Source organism: Mya arenaria, chromosome 13 (genome assembly GCF_026914265.1).
Source record: "Mya arenaria isolate MELC-2E11 chromosome 13, ASM2691426v1".
In the NCBI taxonomy this organism is placed as follows: Eukaryota; Metazoa; Mollusca; class Bivalvia; order Myida; family Myidae; genus Mya; species Mya arenaria.
In genome coordinates, this window is record NC_069134.1 from 6,954,133 (window position 1) to 6,976,358 (window position 22,226).

General features: G+C 36.1%; 2 protein-coding genes across 5 annotated transcripts in view; both read right to left on the bottom strand.

Moving 5' to 3' along the window:
• LOC128213407 (serine/threonine-protein kinase Sgk1-like) overlaps positions 1-12,454 on the bottom strand; it is a 56,695-nt gene extending 44,241 nt beyond the window's left edge. Inside the window, exons 1-2 of one of the 2 annotated variants that reach the window (XM_052919062.1) lie at positions 12,115-12,454; positions 10,551-10,730 (exon numbers count right to left, since the gene is read on the bottom strand). In XM_052919062.1, coding sequence (XP_052775022.1) covers positions 10,551-10,670 — 120 coding nt within the window. In that variant the 5' untranslated portion in view covers positions 10,671-10,730; positions 12,115-12,454. Of the gene's footprint in view, positions 1-10,550; positions 11,076-12,114 lie in introns of those variants that run through there. The other variant, XM_052919063.1, reaches the window with a different exon arrangement.
• A 106-nt stretch (positions 12,455-12,560) lies between these two features.
• Positions 12,561-22,218, bottom strand: LOC128213408 (dimethyladenosine transferase 1, mitochondrial-like). 3 transcript variants are annotated; one of them, XM_052919068.1, is made up of 5 exons: positions 22,199-22,218; positions 17,159-17,439; positions 14,775-15,126; positions 13,262-13,415; positions 12,561-12,978 (listed from the first exon to the last, which is right to left on the bottom strand). In XM_052919068.1, the coding sequence occupies exons 2-5, from the start codon at positions 17,414-17,416 to the stop codon at positions 12,624-12,626; spliced, it is 1,119 nt and encodes a 372-aa protein (XP_052775028.1). In that variant the 5' UTR covers positions 17,417-17,439; positions 22,199-22,218; the 3' UTR covers positions 12,561-12,623. The 3 variants fall into 3 exon arrangements, with proteins under 3 accessions (XP_052775028.1, XP_052775025.1, XP_052775026.1); XM_052919065.1 differs by lacking the exon at positions 22,199-22,218 and adding an exon at positions 22,023-22,067; XM_052919066.1 differs by lacking the exon at positions 22,199-22,218 and adding an exon at positions 19,766-20,205.
• Positions 22,219-22,226: the final 8 nt, after the last annotated feature.

Genomic DNA, 22,226 nt, shown 5'->3' on the forward strand with positions numbered 1-22,226 from the left:
GGGGCCTAGTTTTAGACCCTGTGTGACCTAGTTTCAAAATAAGCCAATATTTCATCGAGGCAAATTTTCTGATTAAGTTTCATAGATTGGAGCCGATATATTGCCTCTGTTCCCAAGATTTGCCCTAATGACCTAGTTTTTGATTCCATGTGACCCACTTTCAAAGTGTACAAAGATTACATAAGGGGAACATTCCGACCACAGTTTGAAGAAAGTCTGACCAATCAATACTAATATTTGGTTTTGGACCTTCCGTTTAGCTGGGGATAATAACCACAAGAGATATATACATCTGGTCTGGCTACCTACCATACACACAAATGGAACCACAAGAGGACCTATATACACCTGGTCTGACTACCTACCATACACACAAATGGAACTTTGGTACTGCCTAAAAGCAAATTAATGAGTATGCTGAAGAGATATAAGGTGCACATATTTTGAAATCCTAGTAAAAAAGGAAAAAACCTGGCTCCTTGATCTATAAAATGCAAGTGCAACTCTGACCTTGAATTGTGTTAGCTGTACCATTTATTCTGTAATGGTATTAAATGTGGTAAACATCTATGCATTAAGTGAATAGTTGGTGAGCATAAGAGCCTACAATATGAATTTCTGACCATTGACCTCTACTACAATCTTGACCTTATAATCATGTCATGCAAACTCCTTATAAAATCCTTCAAACAGAGAAACAGCTTACATTGAGCAGACATGGACAATGGCTCTCTATTATTGTACCCTTGGAGCATTTAACATGTAAAATGCCATCAATGTTTGGTGTACATATTATTTCAAAATCTTTGGAGCATTGAGGCATCCTGAAGCATTGTGAGGCATTAAGAATAACAGCTCTTTGACCATTCCCCCATTCACAATACCACCTTTAATCAGTTTCCACAACATGCTATTTGCATATCGTCTTGATGGATAATCAGTCATGACAAATTATTTGAAAAAATTTCAATCCCTTAAATTGGAAAAGAAATGAAGCTACAACAAAATGCATGCATGACCTGTGGGAAAGGTATATCCCTGAAATTGGGAAACGGTTTCTGGAATTCCAAGAATTATCAATCATTTTAAAACTTTACTGTCATAAAATCATCTTAACAGTATCATTCAGAAAATAAAAAGATAAAGTGTAGCATAAACTTAAATAAATGTACAGTTTGATCTTTGAAAATGCTTAACCTGAAGAGAAAATTTCAAGAAACTAACCAATTACATAACAGTATAAGTATCATAGAAAGTGACAACATTGCACACAGAATCCTACCAAAGCAAACAGCAGAGTTACCTCATCCTGGCTTCCTAAAGCAGATTTCCATTCGAATGTGAAGGAGCAGCACTTGCCCAGAGAGAACATTAATCCTGCTTCATACACACACTGTACACAGGGCTACATGTTGGTGAAAGTAATAGAATCCTTGTAGCAAGGATGCATACAAGATGTTGCATAATTCAATGTACTGTTGAAAAATTCAAATCATAGTGCTGCGTATTCGATTCTTGTTGATATAATCAATTTAGCCAAACATTTCTTCAGCTTGAGCTTTAATTTGGGTCAATAACTTAGCATGATATAGAACATTATCTCAATGCAATGGTTATAACTGCAACGAATGCCAAAACTTCATCGCCACAGGGTCCAATATTGCATGCTATCTCCATAGCTCTACAATCAGAATGTTCTCATAAGTCAAGGGAATTTCCAGGCAGAAATATGTATTGTAACTGCTGCCATTCTGTGAAACCATACCATGTATGAAGACTGAAGGGCATGACACCTCGTCAACCATGTATGAAGACTGAAGGGCATGGCACCCCGTCAACCACAAATGAAGACTAAAGGGCATGACATCCCATCAACCATGTATGAAGACTGAAGGGCATGGCACCCCATCAACCATGTATGAAGACTGAAGGGCATGACACCCCATCAACCATGTATGAAGACTGAAGGGCATGGCACCCCATCAACCATGTATGAAGACTGAAGGGCATGGCACTCCATCAACCATATATGAATCTGAAGGGCATGACACCCCACCAACCATGTATGAAGTCTGAAGGGCATGACACCCCGTCAACCATGTATGAAGACAGACCCGCATGGCACCCCATCAACCAGGTATAAAGACTGAAGGGCATGGCACCAAGTCAACCATATATGAAGACTGAAAGGCATGGCACCCCATCAACCATGTATGAGGACTGAAGGGCATGACACCCCATCAACTATGTATAAAGACTGAAGGGCATGGCTCCCCATCAACTATGTATGAATACTGTAGGGCATGGCACCCCGTCAACCATGTGTGAAGACTGATTGGCATGGCACCCTGTCAACCATGTATGAAGACTGAACTGAATGGCACCCTGTCAACCATGTATGAAGACTGAAGGGCATGGCATCCCGTCAACCATGTATGAAGACTGAAGGGCATGACACCAAGTCAACCATGTATGAAGATTTAAAGGCATGGCACCCCATCAACCATGTGTGAAGACTGATTGGCATGAAACCATGTCAACCATGTATGAAGACTGAAGGGCATGGCACCAAGTCAACCATGTATGAAGACTGATTGGCATGGCACCCCGTCAACCATGTGTGAAGACTGATTGGCATGAAACCATGTCAACCATGTATGAAGACTGAAGGGCATGGCACCCCGTCAACCATGTATGAAGACTGATTGGCATGACACCCCATCAACCATGTATGAAGACTGAAGGGCATGGCACCCTATCAACCATGTATGAAGACTGAAGGGCATGGCACCCCATCAACCATGTATGAAGACTGCAGGGCATGACACCCCATCAACCATATATGAAGACTGAAGGGCATGGCACCCCATCAACCATGTATGAAGACTGAAGGGCATGACACCCCATCAACCATGTATGAAGACTGAAGGGCATGACACCCCATCAACCATGTATGAAGACTGAAGGGCATGGCACCCCATCAACCATGTATGAAGACTGAAGGGCATGACACCCCATCAATCATGTATGAAGACTGAAGGGCATGGCACCCCATCAACCATGTATGAAGACTGAAGGGCATGGCACCCCATCAACCATGTATGAAGACTGAAGGGCATGACACCCCATCAACCATGTATGAAGACTGAAGGGCATGGCACCCCATCAACCATATATGAAGACTGAAGGGCATGACACCCCATCAACCATGTATGAAGACTGAAGGGCATGACACCCCATCAACCATGTATGAAGACTGAAGGGCATGGCACCCCATCAACCATGTATGAAGACTGAAGGGCATGACACCCCATCAACCATGTATGAAGACTTAAGGGCATGGCACCCCGTCAACCATGTATGAAGACAGAAGGGCATGAAACCATGTATAAGACTGAAGGGCATGGCACCCTGTCAACCATATATGAAGACTGATGGGCATGACATCATGTCAACCATGTATGAAGACTGAAGGGCATGACATCATGTCAACCATGTATGAAGACTGAAGGGCATGACATCATGTCAACCATGTATGAAGACTGAAGGGCATGACATCATGTCAACCATGTATGAAGACTGAAGGGCATGACATCATGTCAACCATGTATGAAGACTGAAGGGCATGACATCATGTCAACCATGTATGAAGACTGAAGGGCATGACATCATGTCAACCATGTATGAAGACTGAAGGGCATGACACCCTGTCAACCATGTATGAAGACTGAAGGGCATGACATCATGTCAACCATGTATGAAGACTGAAGGGCATGGCACCCTGTCAACCATGTATGAAGACTGAAGGGCATGACATCATGTCAACCATGTATAAAGACTGAAGGGCATGACATCATGTCAACCATGTATGAAGACTGTAGGGCATGGCATTTGCACAGAATAATGCAGAGTGCATAATGTAATCAATCTCATAAGACAGCTTTGACAAAAATCTTGCATATATATCTACTCAATCATAATTTTACTCAGACATGTCTGCAGAGCCATCATTGAGCTGTTTATTATAGCTAGGTCACAAGTGGTTTCAATTGTTTCCAATGCTAAACACTGCGGGCTCTCTCAGCTCCATAAAGTCAGGTACAGTTACTTATAAGCCCTTCCTATGAAAACTTCTATTGACCAGGAGGGCATTTCAGCAAGAATCCTAGGACCTGATTCGATTCTATATTAGATTTCTTCGCCAGTAGTACTAAAACTGTCCTTCCTAGGTATAAAAAAGCTCCTAGAACTCTTGATGAAACGGTCCCCCAGCTAGCAGGCTTACTCCAATGATGACACTAAGGTACGGACTCCACTTTAACAGTACAAACATATTGTAGACAGCATATCTGGAAAAATAATGATGTAAACCATTTTTGTGCTATATATGAAATTAAGCATAACATTATTATTCTCTTTAAACAACAATAAAAATGCTGCAGAAGTTGTGTCTTCTTCAAAACAACAAAAGCTTAACACATTGAATATTTAAAAGAATTACATTTGCACATTCTGTTCCAGGAGTCCAACAGCAGAACGTGAGTACTAGGAGGGGCAATTACTTCATTATACAACATTCAAGTTCAGATTTATAGAACATTAATACCAACTCTTTGGTGTGATATTGCATATATCAAACTTAATCCTGCATCAATTAATTGGTTGCATTGTATTACGGTGGAAACAAAAGTGTGAACAGTTCCAATAACATCACATCTCTGTTCAAAAATGGTTGAGCAGGCGACAATAGATACAAAACAAAAAAGGGTTTTAATTAGAAGATGTTTACTTAACAAGAGCTGTCACAGAGCCAGCGTGCTCGACTATTCCGCCGCTTTTCAGTGTAAGGATTGAAAAGTTTTGGCGAAACATGCATGGATCACTGTTAGATTAGATTTCAATGCAATATATGATGTGCTGAGATATTAACATGAATTTGGTAACATGCAAAATTTTAACCAGAATTTTTAAGTCTAATAATAAAGGGCCACTATTTGCAAAATACAGTAATCTAACTTGGTTATTCAATTAGGCTGGGGGGTTGAATACCATTGTATAAAGTCTCACAGGTTAAATTTGAGTTTAAGAATTACAAAGATTTGGTGAAACATTCATGGATCACTGTGAAATTGGATTCGAATGATGTCTGTGAAGATTTGTGTAAAATGTCATCAAAAACATTTAGCAATTAGTAAAATACAGACTTGATGGAAATAGCGTAGGATTATAATTGTATACAATTATGCATGAGTTACCATACTTTCCTCAATCAAAGTGTCTGCTAACAGTGAAGCATTGTTGTAAGTTTCTATCAAACACTAGGTTGGATTGATCCGAACCCTTGTATAAAGTTTCAATGCAAGTAGTTGCTGAAACATTGACTTATCTGTCCTTACATGCAAAATCTTAGTTGAATAATAAAGGGCCATAATCTGCATTATATACAATATATAGTAATTTAACTTGATTAAATAAGTAGGCGGGATGGTTGGGGACACATCTTGTCTAAAGTTTCAATGCAATACACCAAGTAGTTGCTGAGACATTAAAGTATGGCCTTACATGCAAAACCTTAACCAGAATTTATTAGTTTAATAATAAAGGGCCATAATGATTTGCAACATATACAATGTACAGTGAAACCCCATAGTTTCAAACTCCCATGGACAAACTTAAGTACCTCTAGCCTCAGTAAATTTGAGACAAGCAGGAATGCTTACCTTCTGTAGAATGAAATCAGTCCTTTACAACCAGTTTTAGCCAACAACGAAATTGAGCCAAGCAAGTTTCAGCCAATGAAAATCAACTGTATAGTCATTTAATTTTACTGTTTAAGGCAAAACCTACTCAAAGGTAAGACGCAGACGCCAGGGCGTATGAAGTATAGCTTTCCTTATTCATTGAATAGTTGAGCTAAAAATCAGGACTGAGAAACCTTTCATTCCAAACACATATTTACACAGTATCCTCTTCCATTCAAGTCATATAATTCCAAATTTCTCTGAAACTAGTTATCTTATGCCATAATTCACAATAACAAAAATTGCCTGAAATCTAGTGGGAGTCAGCTTTCATTAATCTTTAAATATTTAATGATTGCAAAGCAAATTGGGTTTAAATTATCAGTCTTATATTGTGCCAAATAATGAAAAACACAGACGAAAAAACTGATGTGCTACGTCTTTAAACAGTGTGTCGGCTAGATGCCCAGAATGTCTGCATTTTTTAAACTTAAATTATTCTAGGGATTTTTTTCTGAGACAAAATTTAATGTGTAAGTCCCTCAAAAACAGCTGGTGGTTTACAATAAATAAAACAGTGGAATACAGTTATGTGCAATATACGCATATTAAACAAATAAATTGTCATTATGTATTCTCAAACTGTCTTGCAAACAGCAGTAATTTAATTCTGCAGGAAACCGGGATGAAAGATTGGAAACTGGCATAGACATAAAAGTTACAGACTTACAGTTATTTGTTTTGTTCAGGTGATCTACAGTATATCATGAAGATTCAGAGTGACCTTCACCTTGAACATTCTAATTGATCTATTACATTCTTATGTTCAGCAATATACATGATGTAAAGTGACTGATCAATCCTTCACTAAGTTCGCATTCATAATCAATTATGTTTGAATTAAACAAACCTTTTTAGGCTATATAAAGGTAGAAGAATGAGGAAAATGGCCTACATCTCTACAACAGCAGTCAATGTCAACCACTCCAGAACATGCCCTATCTGGACTGACGAGGGTAATAACAGGCTATCCAACAACCAGGGCCTGTCTACAAGTCATTTGTTTTTCGTTGATGAAACACTTTGAAGACAAATGAATATTCCAGAACTACTTTGCATACTTCTTTGAGACATGACATTTATTCAAGAGAAAAAGTGCAAATAAGGAGCAATGGACAAACATACGGTATTCTTAATGTGTCCAACAGAGTATAAAAATCATGATTTTGATAAGATTACTTGCATTTATCCTAGCAGGCCTCGATGGAAATAAAGGCCTTTACAAAGGTTGCAATAAAGCAAATATAGTTTTTACACAGAGATTTCTGGAAAATTTAAAGGCAAATAAAGGCTAATTTTGAACATCTATTTTGATGAGCATAAAATGAAATTAATCCTTTTTGACGGAATTATTCATTTCACACTGTTGATTTGTTATTCCATCTCCAGGTTCTTTTACTGGTCCTCAGAATGCCATATCTTTGCCACTTCATATAAAGGAGTTTTATTCCTCGAAATTGCATGATCTTACCCTAGAAACTACACATGTGATACTATCAGAGGAAGCCAAGCATGCACAAAAAAACTACTGATATAGAACATGACAATACCAATATAATCCAATATGCAACATGGCCAAATAGACTAGGTATCATTTTCAGCTATTACTTGATACAGATAGCTATACAAAGTATAGAAACAAACAGAAAACACATACTGGTATTTATTAAAAAGTACATTCAAACTCAATTCTTAATATATGCTCTTTAAAAAGGTCACATGTACTTGAAAGCATATCCCAAAGAACATTATCAAGGGATTTTCTTTCCAAAAAAGGACACATGTACATAAAACTGAAAGAAAATATGTTTTCATACATTATCAACAGCTTATGATCATTTAAAGGAATTTGTCATGTATTGCCTTATGTCAAGACACATGGATCACATTTTATGGGATGTGTTTCTCGATATGTGAAACCAATTTTAAGATCAATGCCATAATCAATGAGTTTGAATATACTTTTGTAAACATGCATCTTCTTTTCATGGTAAGAAAACCTACTGAGGTTCTTAAAATTGACAAATCATGCTATACGTGTGTGTATCTCAAGTCTTAGTGCGCGTTAAAGGAAGATGGGATTGATATACTTCTCTTTTAAGGATAATCCTATAGTGTTTCGATAAAGATACATCACACTTCAATCTCAGGAACAAGTGAGACACTCTTGTTTCACTTTAACATAACTCAACTTTGTCTCTAAACAAATTCATTTTGTTGTCTTTTTTAGAAGAACAAATTATTTATATTCCTATCAGTGCTACCCATGGAAAGAAATATTTGTTTTCGTAAAAAGGTGTTTTTATAATGGCTTTTGAGTTGCAAACCCTTAATCTTCAACCAGTATATGTACACTTTAGTTAAATGAATTAGGGGATTGCTTAAGGTAATCAAGTTTATTTGCCTTTCATATATGTAGCACGCACATTCTATAACATTATGTGTTCCTCAACATACCGGTAGTCTTATTTTGTCGAGCTCAAAATAAAAACAAAAATTGCCAAGTCACTTTTGGATGCCTGATGGACATAATAGCAATACATTAATCTTAACCTTATTTATATGTCTAATCGTAGACTTTTCAACACATGACAGTACAATAAATTTCCATATCAGGGTGCATGTGCGTACAAATATCCCATACTATTTCCGTAGTGTACAATTAAAACGTCCCATGTTAAACCAACAATAAAGGCCAAAATGCGTGAAAATGTTCCAAATAAAAATTGGGATCGACAGGAACTCTACTGTTAGTGTGACATAAAAGCTCTGTATTAACCAACATCAATTATCGTTTGTTTACAAACAAACTGTCAAACGGTTGTCAGAATCTTTGATTGAAATCATTATACATTTTCTGTTAAATTCAAGACCAGAACTATTAAATATGGTTATTATACAAAGCATATAATATATGCTATATATTATGCCATACTCACAAAATCATTCAAATATTTGGAATAATTTAGGTGTTGAATTAAGAAGTTATAGAACATTTTTCTGTACAAGACTGGATATCTCTGTTATAATGCTTCTATTATGTTGCATTATTTCATAATTCGCTGGCAAACATGTAAACAAAACTTCAATTAGATAGAGTAGATATTCAGCGTCCACTACACACTCCCACAGTTCCTTTATATGGAACAAGCAAACAAGGGTTTCCTAATCACACAATTGTACATTAGTACAGGGTTCGAATTTAACTTTGAGGAGCACTCGCAAAATTTTGCGAGTGCATTTTGAGGCAACTCGCAAAATGACAAATCAACTTGCAATTTAATTATTTGCTTTATTCTCTTATAATATTTTCTTATTAAAGTAGAAATTAACACCTAAGACATATTATGAATATTAAAAAGTATCAATCTTGAGTGACTCGACTACTAGAACTTGTTGATGGCTAATTCTATTTGGGGGGTATGGAAAGACTCGTCTGATGCTGGCAGCTTTTTGATAACAACGCTGTCCAATAATTTGACATTGTTCACTTTGTATATTTACCCTCGCCATCGGGTAATTTAATTCCCATTCGACAAGCAAGCTACAGATTTCATTAAGTCTATAAGTATTAAAAACAATAAAATAATAAATTTAAAATAAAAAAGCAACAGTAAATGTAGGGTGGATACTTTGGACCATGAAATATATCGATCAACGAAGTCTATTCATTTTGACAGTTGGGCGGAAATGTATTCAAAGGATGATGGGGTTTACATATAGTGCGCAAAAGCGCTAAATTTAGCCAATGATTGAGCTAGGTGATTACGTCATTCGTATTTACTTTGTATTATGCACGCCTCGGAGCATCCCGGAAAGATTCGAGATAAAACTCCGCCTTTTCCGTATTTGTTCTATTTTTGAAAACCTACTAGAGCGTGACTCCGTACTGTCTTCTTTATACCGGTAGTGTAAACATGCCACTTATAGGCTGTTTACACTCGACTACATAGCAGAATTAAGTTCATGTTTATTCTACTTTCCTTTTAACATTTTGTGGTCTAGAAAAAGCCACTCGCAGAATTTTGCGAGCTTGAATAAAAGTCACTCGCAATTTCCAAATGTCGCTCGCATTTTGCGAGTATGCGAGTCTAAATTCGAACCCTGTAGTATAAACCCTTCAGCATCAATTCCAACATTACCCCAAACTGTCTAATATCAATTGGAAAAGAAACATTTTAAGCTCTGCTTTCGTTGAAATTTGTTTCAATATATCTTGTATATAATAGAATAACATGTATTATAATACCTTACATGACCTGCCCATGTAAAATTCTCATATACCCAATTTCATACTGCCACACACTGACAGTACAGTTTTGAGTAGTTGAAATGATACTGTCACATACATGAAGCATGGGCATCTAAAAATAAACATTTTTGGTTTACCAATGCTGAGGTTGAAAAAGCTTTTTAAATTGTGTTGTAAATCTGTAACTTCCGGTGTTTGCAACTTTTCAAATGAAATAATTACAGAATAAATTGATTAAACATAAAAGCTGTGTAATGCTGAAAGGACTATATGTAATTTTGTTTGGTATAATAAAATAAATATTGCATGTCTACCAGTGTGGCAGTACATATTGTCACCATTCGGGTGAATACTTTTACCCTTCGCTTCGTCTCGTCATGTTGACAATAAGAACAGTCACACTGAAACCCATGCGATATTTCTATAATGTTGCAATCTCATGTTTGATATATATGTTGAATCAAATATGTTTAAATTCAATTAAGACATGAGTATACCACATATTTTTTGTCCTTCTCCCATGTCTGTGTGCCAGAGATAGAGACTAAGGGTCGGACTTGGTCCCCACCCTCCTCCTGCTGGTTTCCCGCACTGCTAGACTCGCCCTCCACACTCATACTGACTACAGCCTCTGTCACAGGTGGGCCTCAATCAGATATCATCCAAACGTGTGACACCTTGAGGAATAAAACAGCTTTGGTGAAAACAGTCTTACAAAGCATACTCAGTTCTTTAATATTGTTGGTTTTTAAATTTTGTTTTTTCACCGTAAAACAATACCTTGGGTACTCATTGTACACATTACTTCAATATCGTTTATTTTGTGATACAATTCCAGCACAAATAACCCATCTTATTTTTAAATCTATAACCTTTTAGTTTAGTTCATCCCAATCTAATTTAGCTCAGTTAGCTGTATGAACTATTATTAATCACTTATTACGTATTTGACGAGATACAGAGACAATTGCGGTATCAATACCAGAAAATTGAAGACAATATATGTCAGAATCCGCTCAATATCGACCAAACTCGGCCAATATCTACAAAACTCGCCTAATATGAGTTTCCTCCGTTTTGATTGGCTACAAAACTTGCCTAATATAGGATTTGAGAAATGGGCCATTTTCATTGGCTGTCGAAACTCGCCTAATATGAAAAATATGATGGAAATTGCTTTTTAAAGGTAGCCATTTTGTTTTCTGTTTTCTGATTGTTTTAAAAAAATTGTGCTTTGTATAACTTTATTTGGAATACTTGAACCTATTGAATGATTGAACCACTTTGTACGGTTTGATATAACAGTTGTATTTAACCCGTTAGTGGATTTTACGACTATTATGATTTTGTACGCCGACAAAATGGACAACGAAGGTAAAACATTTGACGTTTTGGCAAACGATTTACAAAATAAGACGAAAACACATGCTTCCTTACAATGTACAGTGCTTTATTCATAAGTATGTGCAATGTGACTATAAGGATGCATGTCAAAATCAGCAAAGTCAAGTCTAGTAAAGCAGACACCATGAATGAATAAGGGATAAATACGGCTTCAATGTTAACTAAAGGTAAGTTATAAGAATGTTTTAAACCAAAACGGTAATAGTTAATTAATAAAATACTTATTAATTAGGTGATTTCATATTGGCCCAGTTATTTGTCCTCGGGTCAGCTGTATTTGCCTTCGGGCTCAGGCAAATACAGCTAACCTCGGACAAATAACTAGGCCGATATGAAATCACCTAATTAATAACATTATAGTCTCAAGTCTGCTTCCTGAGCAGAAACAAGTACAACAGTACTGTCTTTTCTGACAGGCCGAGAGAATGTGCCTCCTGCGGTTTGGATCAAATTCACAAACCTTTTGATGAGAGAGGACACCTGTACCACTAGAAAAATCTCACCCTCTGATAACTATAGTTTTACCTGTTTTAACAGTAACATTTTTACAGTTTCTAAACAGTAAAGGATACCCTTAAACCAGAATATTAAATTATGGAAATCTTCAATTATCTGAAAATTGAATACTAAAATAATAATAATACATGAAATCCTTACCTGGACAGTAGTTTCTAAATGAAACAAGTCAACCAATCACTCATCTATTGTTTACGGTATCAATCAGTACATGTACAGTGTTCCACCCACCTTACAGCTGACCCCACTTACCATATCAGCTGGGACAGGTTCACCCTGACTCAATTAACAATGAGTAAAGTTGTTATCAGCATCACAGGGGAGACAAGCCTGCCTCTTAAAAGATAAAGAACAAATAGAGTAGTCCATCTTATAAAACACAGTTCATATCTTTCAACTTGAAATACTTTTTACATATTAAAATGAAAGCCTTGTAATGTAGAATACCTTTGCATGAAAACCCACTAGACTTTAAACTTACCATTATAATTCCTCAAGCAAATATTATTTTCAAATAAATGCATTATGAACTTTATTCATTACTAACTCCAGGTTTTCGTTGAAATATCTAAAAACAAACCCATAAATTTATCTTAAAACTCAAATTTATTTATCACAGGACTCAATATGAACAGAGTAATGGTAGTATATTATTTGTTTCTTGTATCCTTTAATTGTTTTGAAGGGTAAGAGTCAGGCTTCTCGGCACAATTTGTAATGACACTGTCAATATATTCCTCATTATCTTTGGATTCCGAAACATTTGTTAGTTGAGAACACAGTTCCTTTTCCAGGTGTCTAATGGCCTCATACTGCCTTACACTCGTGTTGTTACGATGGTCATATTGCAGGATATAAGGCAAGCGTGTGCAGATGCTGTTATAGGCGTGACATAGGCGGGCAAACTCCATATTTTTCACAGTGACTGGCCGGCGCTCTGGGTCAATGTCAGCATGTTTCAACATCTCGTCCACAAGCTCTTTCTGGTCCGATGGAAACAGCTTCCTACAGGGCCAAATAAAACTGTAATTCCTATCTTGTCATTAGTAACTAAATGTTTTCATCCAATTAATCAGTCACTGAAACCATGAGAAGCTGTCTTTTTCTACACTATATCAGTTTATAAATCAATATTCTATTACTAAAATTATTAATAGTATGTAATTTAATAATCAATTATACATATACTCAACAGCATTTAACAAGCAAGAGGAAAAATTCCCACAATTATTACAGAACATAAGGTACATTAACATTCTGTTTTTGGATGATTAAACAATTCACTTACACAAGGTTGTTTTTGATCATTTTCTGTCTATGGTGGAACACAGTCCGCGTGACTTTTGTAACCAGTCTATATGGAAGGTTAATAAGGGGTGCTGTACGGGGAACAAAATGAACCAGTCCAACATCTACATCTGGAGGGGGAACAAAGGCTCGTCCTGGAAAGAAAATAATTAAAAATTTTAGAACATCATTTTATTTATAGCAATGAACAAAAATGCAAAATTTGTTATTGCAATTTACTGTGAGGCATAAATCTCTGTGTTTCTACTAGGGATTCAAACATTTATTTCGATCAAACTTTCAGTATTTGTAAGTCAAAATTGGAATATTCATTGTTTTTTTTTTCTTAATTAATAAATAAAATAATAAACCTGTGCCTGCAGCTGTGTTGCTGTGTATTGAGTTATTTTGTCTTGTTTTTACAACAATTGGCACCTAAAGCCTTAAACTGACTTAAAACAAGTCTTAAAAAAACAAAACAATAGGACACTATTATAAACTTTCATAACATTCTTTTATTTATTTTTAAATGTCGCTGTTGTTAAAAAAAAAAAAAAAAAAAATAGATAAAAAAAATAAAAATATTTTATCAAAAATATAATAATAAAATCCAGGCATATGCACTGAGGCATAATACACAGTGCCAACCAGCACATACCGCCCCTATCTTTGATAACAATTTTAAAATGTAAGTGATATAATCTTAAGATATTATTTTAATGTTGAATTTTTAACCGTAGATTTTTACTGATTGTGTAGAATTTAACACATATATATATATATAGTCCATAGCACCCATGCTACGATCAATGAAGCAGAAAAATGTTTTAAAAACTGTAAAATTACTGTAAAACATAGTGTGCTCACCAAATGGGTATAACCCGATGGCGAGGGTAAATAGGCAAACATCATCAGTATCAGGGCTGCTAAAATCGAACAATTTGCCAATTTTTAACCAAATTTTTTTTTTTTTTTTTTATAATAAGTTTGGTCCAAAATGGCTAAGTCAATAACGAATGTAAAACACAAATCTTGTTTATCCTTCACACATTCTTAATTACCCCAAAAAACGTGTCATGATAACAAATAGACAGACGCCACCAGTGCTAATCTGTTACGATGATCAATCGATATCTGTTAATTGGCGGTCCAAACATGTAAAGGGTCATTTGCGGCAAGCCTGGACCAATTGAGTTTCAAATTTTTAGCAGCCCTGACCAGTATTATAAATCATGAGTTACATACTTAGTCTATAAGTTTACATCAACAGTGCATTTATATGTTTGGCTGCTATAAAATCTTGTAAAACAAAAACATTCAAAATACAATTAAAAAGGAAATAATGGATTATAGCCAACAAAAATTTGAATATTCGATTTGCTATTGATTTGCATCCCTAGTTCCTACTACATGAACTGCATTTTAGTAATTGAATTCCTTTTTACTTAAGAATGTGGACATGTACAATTTAATGGAAATGATAAATAGATTTAGCTATACAGAAGTGACATGACCTGGTATTACTTTCTTAAGTGTGACCTCACACTGGTTCTGTACATCAACAGACATCCGACATCTCTGTTCGTCATTCGGGTTGGCTACCATCCTCTCCGCCACCTCTTTCTGAAAGGTCAAGGTCAAGGGCACACGGCCATACCTCCAGGCATCTGTCCTGTCACATATCGACTCCATGTACTTGAATATGAGGGGAGTGGCCACATTGAATGGGAGATTGCCAATGATGTGAATGTTTGGTGGGGAATCCTCCCATTGTTTCACAAAGTCTTCAGGAAATAGGTTCTCCATACTAAATCTGAGGATGTCACCTTGATGAGCTGTTAGGCACCCAGTTGCATCAGCCAGCATCTTCATTGGATAAAAAGGTATCTTAATATAATTTAATGTTTATTCATACCAGGGGTGTAGCGTTGCCAAAGTTCATGTACTCCACAGGAGATGGTGATGGGTGAGATGCCCACCTATTGGCTGATTGACCCCTGACAAAAATTTGCAAATATGGACACTAAAGAGTGACTTCTTGAATTTCAATATCAAATTCAATTGATTGTTTTCTGTTGTTTTTATATATCCACTGGACAAAATTCACAACAAAAGAAGAAAGCAACAATATTTTAAGCATGTAATTCAATCATTTTCAATATTTTATTATTATTTAAGAAAATAAAATAGCAAAAAAAGTAGTTACATAAGTTAAAATGCAAGTTTATTCTACTCAAAATAATGAGTTTAAGAAAATATCAGGCCTGCCTTTGTTTATGCAGGACTTTCCCCATATACATATTTCATGTTGAATTAATGCTGGTGGTGGGTATGGGAGGGGGTAGCCCCTTCGGTATATGGAATTGTTTAAAGATTTGAATTAAAATGGTACACGTAAAAATAAATGCATATTAAAAGTTGAGAATGCAAAATTTAATAAATATATTAAATAACTTAATATCTAAATAAAATAAATAAAATGTCATTTTAAGTGAGCCAATTGTTTACATCAACTCATCCCCCTTAGTGACATTTCTTAATTCATTTTTTGAAAATTTATTAAAAAAAATAAATTCTGATTCATTTTCCTAGAGTGTGCGTAGAGGGACTTATTTGCACTTTTACTGATTGTTTACTTTATCATGAAATAAAGAGCGGCAAATCATGAGGAGTGTTAAAACTAAGATAATGACAGCTGGAACCCTTCAACAAATGTTGATATATGCTCAAATATTGTCTTTGAAGTCCACAATTTTGAAATGGGTTAGTAATGCCATACAACAAAAGGCTGTAGGGTGATTGGTTGATTGACATAATGGCGTGATGCTAGCAATATATTAGCTAAAAGTTAAAATATCCATCAGATTAGTATCAGTCCTTTTGGGTGATTGGTAAAGGTATCAGTTCTATTTTTTTCGTGACTGTACATGCTTGGGTTTGCTCCCCGCTGCAGCCAGCTTGTTTTTTGTTATACATATTGTTTGTGTATTTTTTTCTGCAATTTTCGTATCAAAGAGTAAAATAATTTAAATACAATAGCGCCAACAATCGCTTAATACATAACAATAGCAAAAAGAGGTTGTACTTTAAGCCAAATTCCGAGAACGGACACAGTTAATACAGTTTTTTCCAATTCAAGGGTATTAACTCTGGAGAGACTGTGGCGACATGGCTGGATATCTAACCTGACCAAGATATTTTGCCCATATACATTCTGACAAAATTTGGTGATGATTGGAATATCACTTCTAAAGTAATTGATGGGACAAGACCAATTTGAGGTAATTTATATAATTAAAGGGTGATAACTGTTGAGTGACCAGAGCACTATAGCTAGTTGTCGAACGTGTAATAATACCCATAAACAAGGTTTCTGAAGTTATTGATCCGACAAGACAAATTTGAGGTAATTTCTATAATTAAAGGTTGATAACTATTAAGTGACAACAGTGATATGGCTGGTTATCAAACTTATAGGAGATATTATTGCAGTACACATTCTGACCCAATTTGCTGGTGATTGGACAAAAGCGATTGATATATGCCAGCCCATTCACCCGTACGCTGCAGGTATGGTAATAATATGTCCTGTTTTTATAAAACGGGTGTATAATTAGTGTTTTCAGATGCATTATTTGGAAAAATATTTTTGGTGCCAAAACATGAGCAAGTTCCTTTAAAAAATATATAGAGTATGCCATGCAAACTTCAAACATTAACATAGTTATCTTTATTTGTTATAAGAATCATTCTACCAGTACTTTAGTACATGAACATGATTGTGTTTTTTGTGCATGATATTGTCATTTGCGCTATTATAAGACTTAAAATAATCAAAAAACAGATTTATAAAGAACATCAAACGTAAAAACAAAATACCTTAAAGCAAAATGTTTACCTTAAGCCCAGGGAAAAAGCGCCTGTCCTTTTCAATAACGTACAGATGTTCCACCCCTGCTTCGAGTATTGCCCTAGTTATCCCCCCTGGCCCAGGCCCCACCTCACACACTTGGCAACCTTGTAGGCGGCCTGCCAGCTTCACGATCTTGTGGTTGAGAGTCATGTCCAGGATGAAGTTCTGGGAGAGTTTCTGGGCTGCAGAAAGCTTGTACATCCGGATGATGTCCTGAAGTGTTGGTAGTGGTGGAAGTCTCATGACTGGATAGAAATGGGCAGATCCTGGAATTGAATGAGATAAAAAATCTTAACAACTACTACAGGATAACTTTAAGTCATTCTAAAAATAATCTGTTGTGTCAATTGACAAGATTTCTTGATAACCACAGTTTTCATGCTACTTTCTGACTAGTTGAAATCCACAGACACTTAAACACACGAAGGCTTTGATCACAATATTTTCTCAATGAATATGTGAGCGATATAAAATTGGATAACATTGTCATTTATAAAAAAAGAAAGAAGGAAAAACCTCCACATAATAGAAGTCATAATTCATTTGAATTTCCCTAAATTTTGGTATTTGCAGACTCATTGCATTCATACCACTCATCATAGACTCAATTGGGAGAGGGCTTCAAAAAGCTGATATTTGGTTCCAATATTAGTAAGTACTATCAATAGCTTTTAAGTTTATCTTGATATAAATACTTTATTGACCCTCTTAGTCTATTCAGCAAAAACCATAAAAATTTAGACAAAAATAAAATTGGTTATGGTAGATGTTAATGCTTTTTTGTTTCAAAGTTTACTTAAATGGTGTAAACAAAGAAGACATTGATTATGATTAAAGATTAATAATTTTAAATGGGCTTGAATAAAACATCTAATCAAACTTTGCTTATCTTGGAAATGATTTTCACATGCAAATAATGAAGTTATATGAAAACGCAAAAAAAGGTTTATCTTATAAGGCAAATAACAAGAGCTGTCGTAAGACAGCGCTCTCGACTACGCCGCTTTGACTTAGAAGTGAATACAATAACGATGTATTATGTGCCTGTCAAAACCAATTAAACAATCAAATTAAAAAGTGAACAAGAATCGCGATGTGACAAAACCAGGTTTTTAATGATTGGCAGAAGAGATTCAGTTTCAACTGCTTTCTTCTATTTTTAGTAAGAGTGACCTTGATTCCATGGGCCCCAAACACAATCCCATGGGAGTCCTCCATAAACTCTTCCTACATATCAAGTTTGGTCACAGTATGTCAACCATGACTGAAACAGTAATCTAATTTTAGTAACAGTGAATTTGACCCTCGGGGGTCGAAAGGCAATCCATGAAAGCTCTGCATAAACTTGTCCTATATACCAAGTTTGGTCACACTATGTCAACCCTTACTTGAGTTATTCAGTACTATTAAAGCATATTTGTATTTTTAGCAACAGTGACCTTGACCTAGACCATAACTCTAGGGGCCCAAAACACAATCTTAGGGAAGGTCTCTATAAACTCTTCCTATATACCAAGTTTGGTCAGAATATGTCGACCCTTACTTAAGTTATTTAATACTAACCCTTTTTCTATTAATAGTAACCTTGACCTTGAGCCTAGGGGCCTCAAACGCATTTCCAATAAAAGGTCTCCCTAAACTTTTATTATATACCAAGTTTGGTCTATTTATGTCAAACCTAGCTAAAATTATTCGGTGACTTTGACGCTGCCCTCCCACCAGCCCTCCCGAACAATGACGCAAGTCATTCAAATAACTTTTTTTCCCTTTATGAAAATGTGGTTAAGAATATAAAAATGTGCCTTTCAAAAGATATTAAAATAAAAATAAAAATCAATTAAAAAAAATCATTCAAGGGCCATAATTTGTACAAAGGGTTAAAATGGAGTTATGTTCCTTGTTGTAAGATGGTCGTCAATAATTATGCGAAGTATTAAGTGCATTAAATGAAGGGTATAGAAGTGTTTTTATTAAAATCCCAACTTGCCCTAGAACTTTAGCCTGCCCTAAAACTTTAACCTAAGTCAATCAGGGGCCATAACTTGTATTAAGGATAATATGGAGTTATGTTACCTCATTGTGTGATGGTCCTGAACAATTGTGTGAAGTATTAAGTCAATTGAATGAAGGGTATTGGACTTATAAGTGAAAATCCCAACTTGCCCTAAAACTTTAACCGGACGCCAACGCCGACACTGGGGCGAGTAGTATAGCCCTCCTTATTCTTCGAATAGTCGAGTTAAAAACAATTCAGAAGTGCCCAATCATAGCTACATGCCTTATTGATGTCAATTGACACATGACAGAGAATCAAAGCATTGTTATACCTTTTCAGAACATTGGCTATATTACAGGTTTTGAAGCTGAATGGTTTGTGATTTTCAAAAATAGGCTGAACATGCTGGATCTACTTTTCAGTGTTTACATTTTCACCACGATGTTTGTCCTCTTACACCAGATACTATCATTTTGCCAAATATGCAGTGGTAACTTTAAACCAATTCTATTTTTATGTAACTTTTTTTAAATGTTTATGCACCAGTCAATTGTTACCACGGCCCCACTGGTCTAGGGAATAGCAGGGACTTTTACTTTCGATTCCAGCTAAGCCCAGGTAAAATCCTCGCTCTGCAGGGAGGAACTGCTGGTAAAATCCCCGCCAAATACCTCCGCACTCCAGAGACACAAGGTAAGGCCCATTACCCGCTTTTTTTGGCTCAAAGACACGGCATTCACCCAGCACTGCGGGGCCAGCTGGAACACAGTGATTTGATGGGAATGAAATCCTGATTTGGTTTCATTTTCTGACATTGTTAAACTGCAGTAATTCATAGCAGGAGTTAATTCCCATCAAATCACTGTGAGCTGGAAGGTAAAATTACGCCAATTTCCCTGGCTATCCCCGGACCTGGGGGCTGTGGTTTCAATTGACAGGTTCATTAATGTTTAGTACACAACTGTCACAAGTGGAGAAACACTAGAAATTGGCGTTATCTTGCATTGCTATAGAATATCAAGGAAATTTATTTAGTGGTGTTTGACCTTTATAAATTAATGCTGAGTTTTCTACACAAGTGGAACTATCTATTCACATGGTGTTGGACAGGGGCGTAGCTTCCTATAGGCCGTGTAAGCCACGGCCTATACATTTTTCAGCAAAATTGAAATAATAAAAATGCCAAATCTGCAATCAAAACTGAAGGTACTAGCGTTGGTCAATAGTCCGAAATTCCCCTGCATCCGAACTATGATGGCAACAGGTCAGGACATTGGATTTTTGTTCAGTTATTCAGCAAAATGTCTAGCAGTGTTCTAGGACGAACTTTCTAGTGACGTCGCATCGAAAGAGGAAATGAAGCGGCGCACTAAGCTTCGCTCGTAATGTCAGACATGGTAGTCCAGTCGTGCGAAACGTTCCAACATGCGTTCCCCGTAGTGGTCCAAGCACTAGAAACTTTTAATGAAGACGGAGACGAGGGGGCCAGCCAGTATTTGGAAGCTGTACTGCGCTCTGAATTCGTTATCTCACTTGAAGTGGCACAACACTACTACCGTGAAGCTGACAAATCTACTTCAGAAGGAAGACTATGATCTACTACCCACTTTTGAAGAAATGAACGACATTGTCAAATTGTGCAATGATTGGAGGGATGGTCCTGATGTGTGGAATTAACTGTACACGAAAACAACTAATATAAGAGCAGGCTTTGACATTCAACCATCAATGCCTAGAAGAGTTGGTCGACAACAAAACAGAGCAAATAATGAGGTGCAAACACCACCTGCCCACTTCAGAATAACCTTGTACAATGTCTTCGTTGAACATTAAGTACAAGAAATGGAAAGCCGTATCCTGGGAAAGGAACACAGATACATTGCACACCATTTGTTGCCTTCAAAACTGGACATTCTGCAGGACAACATGCTGCCATCAATTTATGCTGCTTATGCACCTGATATCCACGAAACATTTTACACATTTAAAACACAAATTGTACGATGGAAGGTCAGATGGTTCTACGCAGCCGCAAGTCCATCTAGATGACAAGAGACCCTCAAGCAAAACAACAAGGACCTGTATCTGTGCATATTTAGAATATTCGAGGTTCTCCTTACCATGCCATTTATATCAGCTTCTAGTGAAAGGTCTTAAAGTGGAATGAAACGGAAAAAAAACTTCCTGCGAACAACAATAAAAAGCGACAGGTTGTCATCCTTTGCCCTAATCCCCAGCCACAAAAGTATAGGAGCATAGACTTGAAGTTGAACTCGTTATCAATGTGTTTGCATCACAAAAATGCCGGAATCTAGAGTTATCTAGAGATCCCGGAAAGTCAAGTGTGCTTTAGAAAGCGACATAATATAAATGACATTGTTTCATTTGTTTGTGCAGATACACATGTTTAGCTTTGGTTTTGACATCAACACGCATTAATATTGAGTGGAATTTGATTTCTAAAATGTTTATGAATCATTTCTATGACCAGTCTTCTTTAGCTATGATGTATACAAATCCCCCCCCCCCCCAACCCCAAGGAAGTGGCCTACACATATATTTTTGTCATGCAACGCCCGTGTTGGAGGTAGTTAAACACTTGAACCCGCTGTTATTTCGCGAGCACTTCGGTCAATGTTCTAGAGAGAAAATTTGAATCTTATATTTTATACATTTTGGTCAATCTTGAATTCATTGCGACTCGCGAAAATGTATGACATTGCGGAAATGCAACTCTATTAATTCATTTTAATCAACAAATCATATAAAATGAAATCCTTCCATTGGATAGTATCGTATATATTTGGTGTTTCTCATATGATATATTATATGAAGTGTTAAAATAACTAAAACCTCAAATTAGCAGACTAATATAGTTTGATACAATACTGATTAAGAACTCTTGATTGCTCACACAACAGGTTTAACTTGAGAAAAAACTATCTTTTAAATAAAATTGTTAACGAAAATGAATGCAATAAAGAAGTCACAAATAAAAAGACTGTTAAAACGCTTTCAGTATGAATAACCTTTTATGAATATTTTAATCGATTATTA

Coding starts and splice junctions, on each gene's coding strand:
- LOC128213408 (XM_052919068.1), bottom strand. CDS start 17,416: ATGAGACTTCCACCACTACCAACACTTCAGGACATCATCCGGATGTAC. Junction 15,127..17,158: donor GCTTTTTCCCTGGGCTTAAG/GTAAACATTTTG, acceptor TATCCAATGAAG/ATGCTGGCTGATGCAACTGG. Junction 12,979..13,261: donor ATGATCAAAAACAACCTTGT/GTAAGTGAATTG, acceptor TTGGCCCTGTAG/GAAGCTGTTTCCATCGGACC.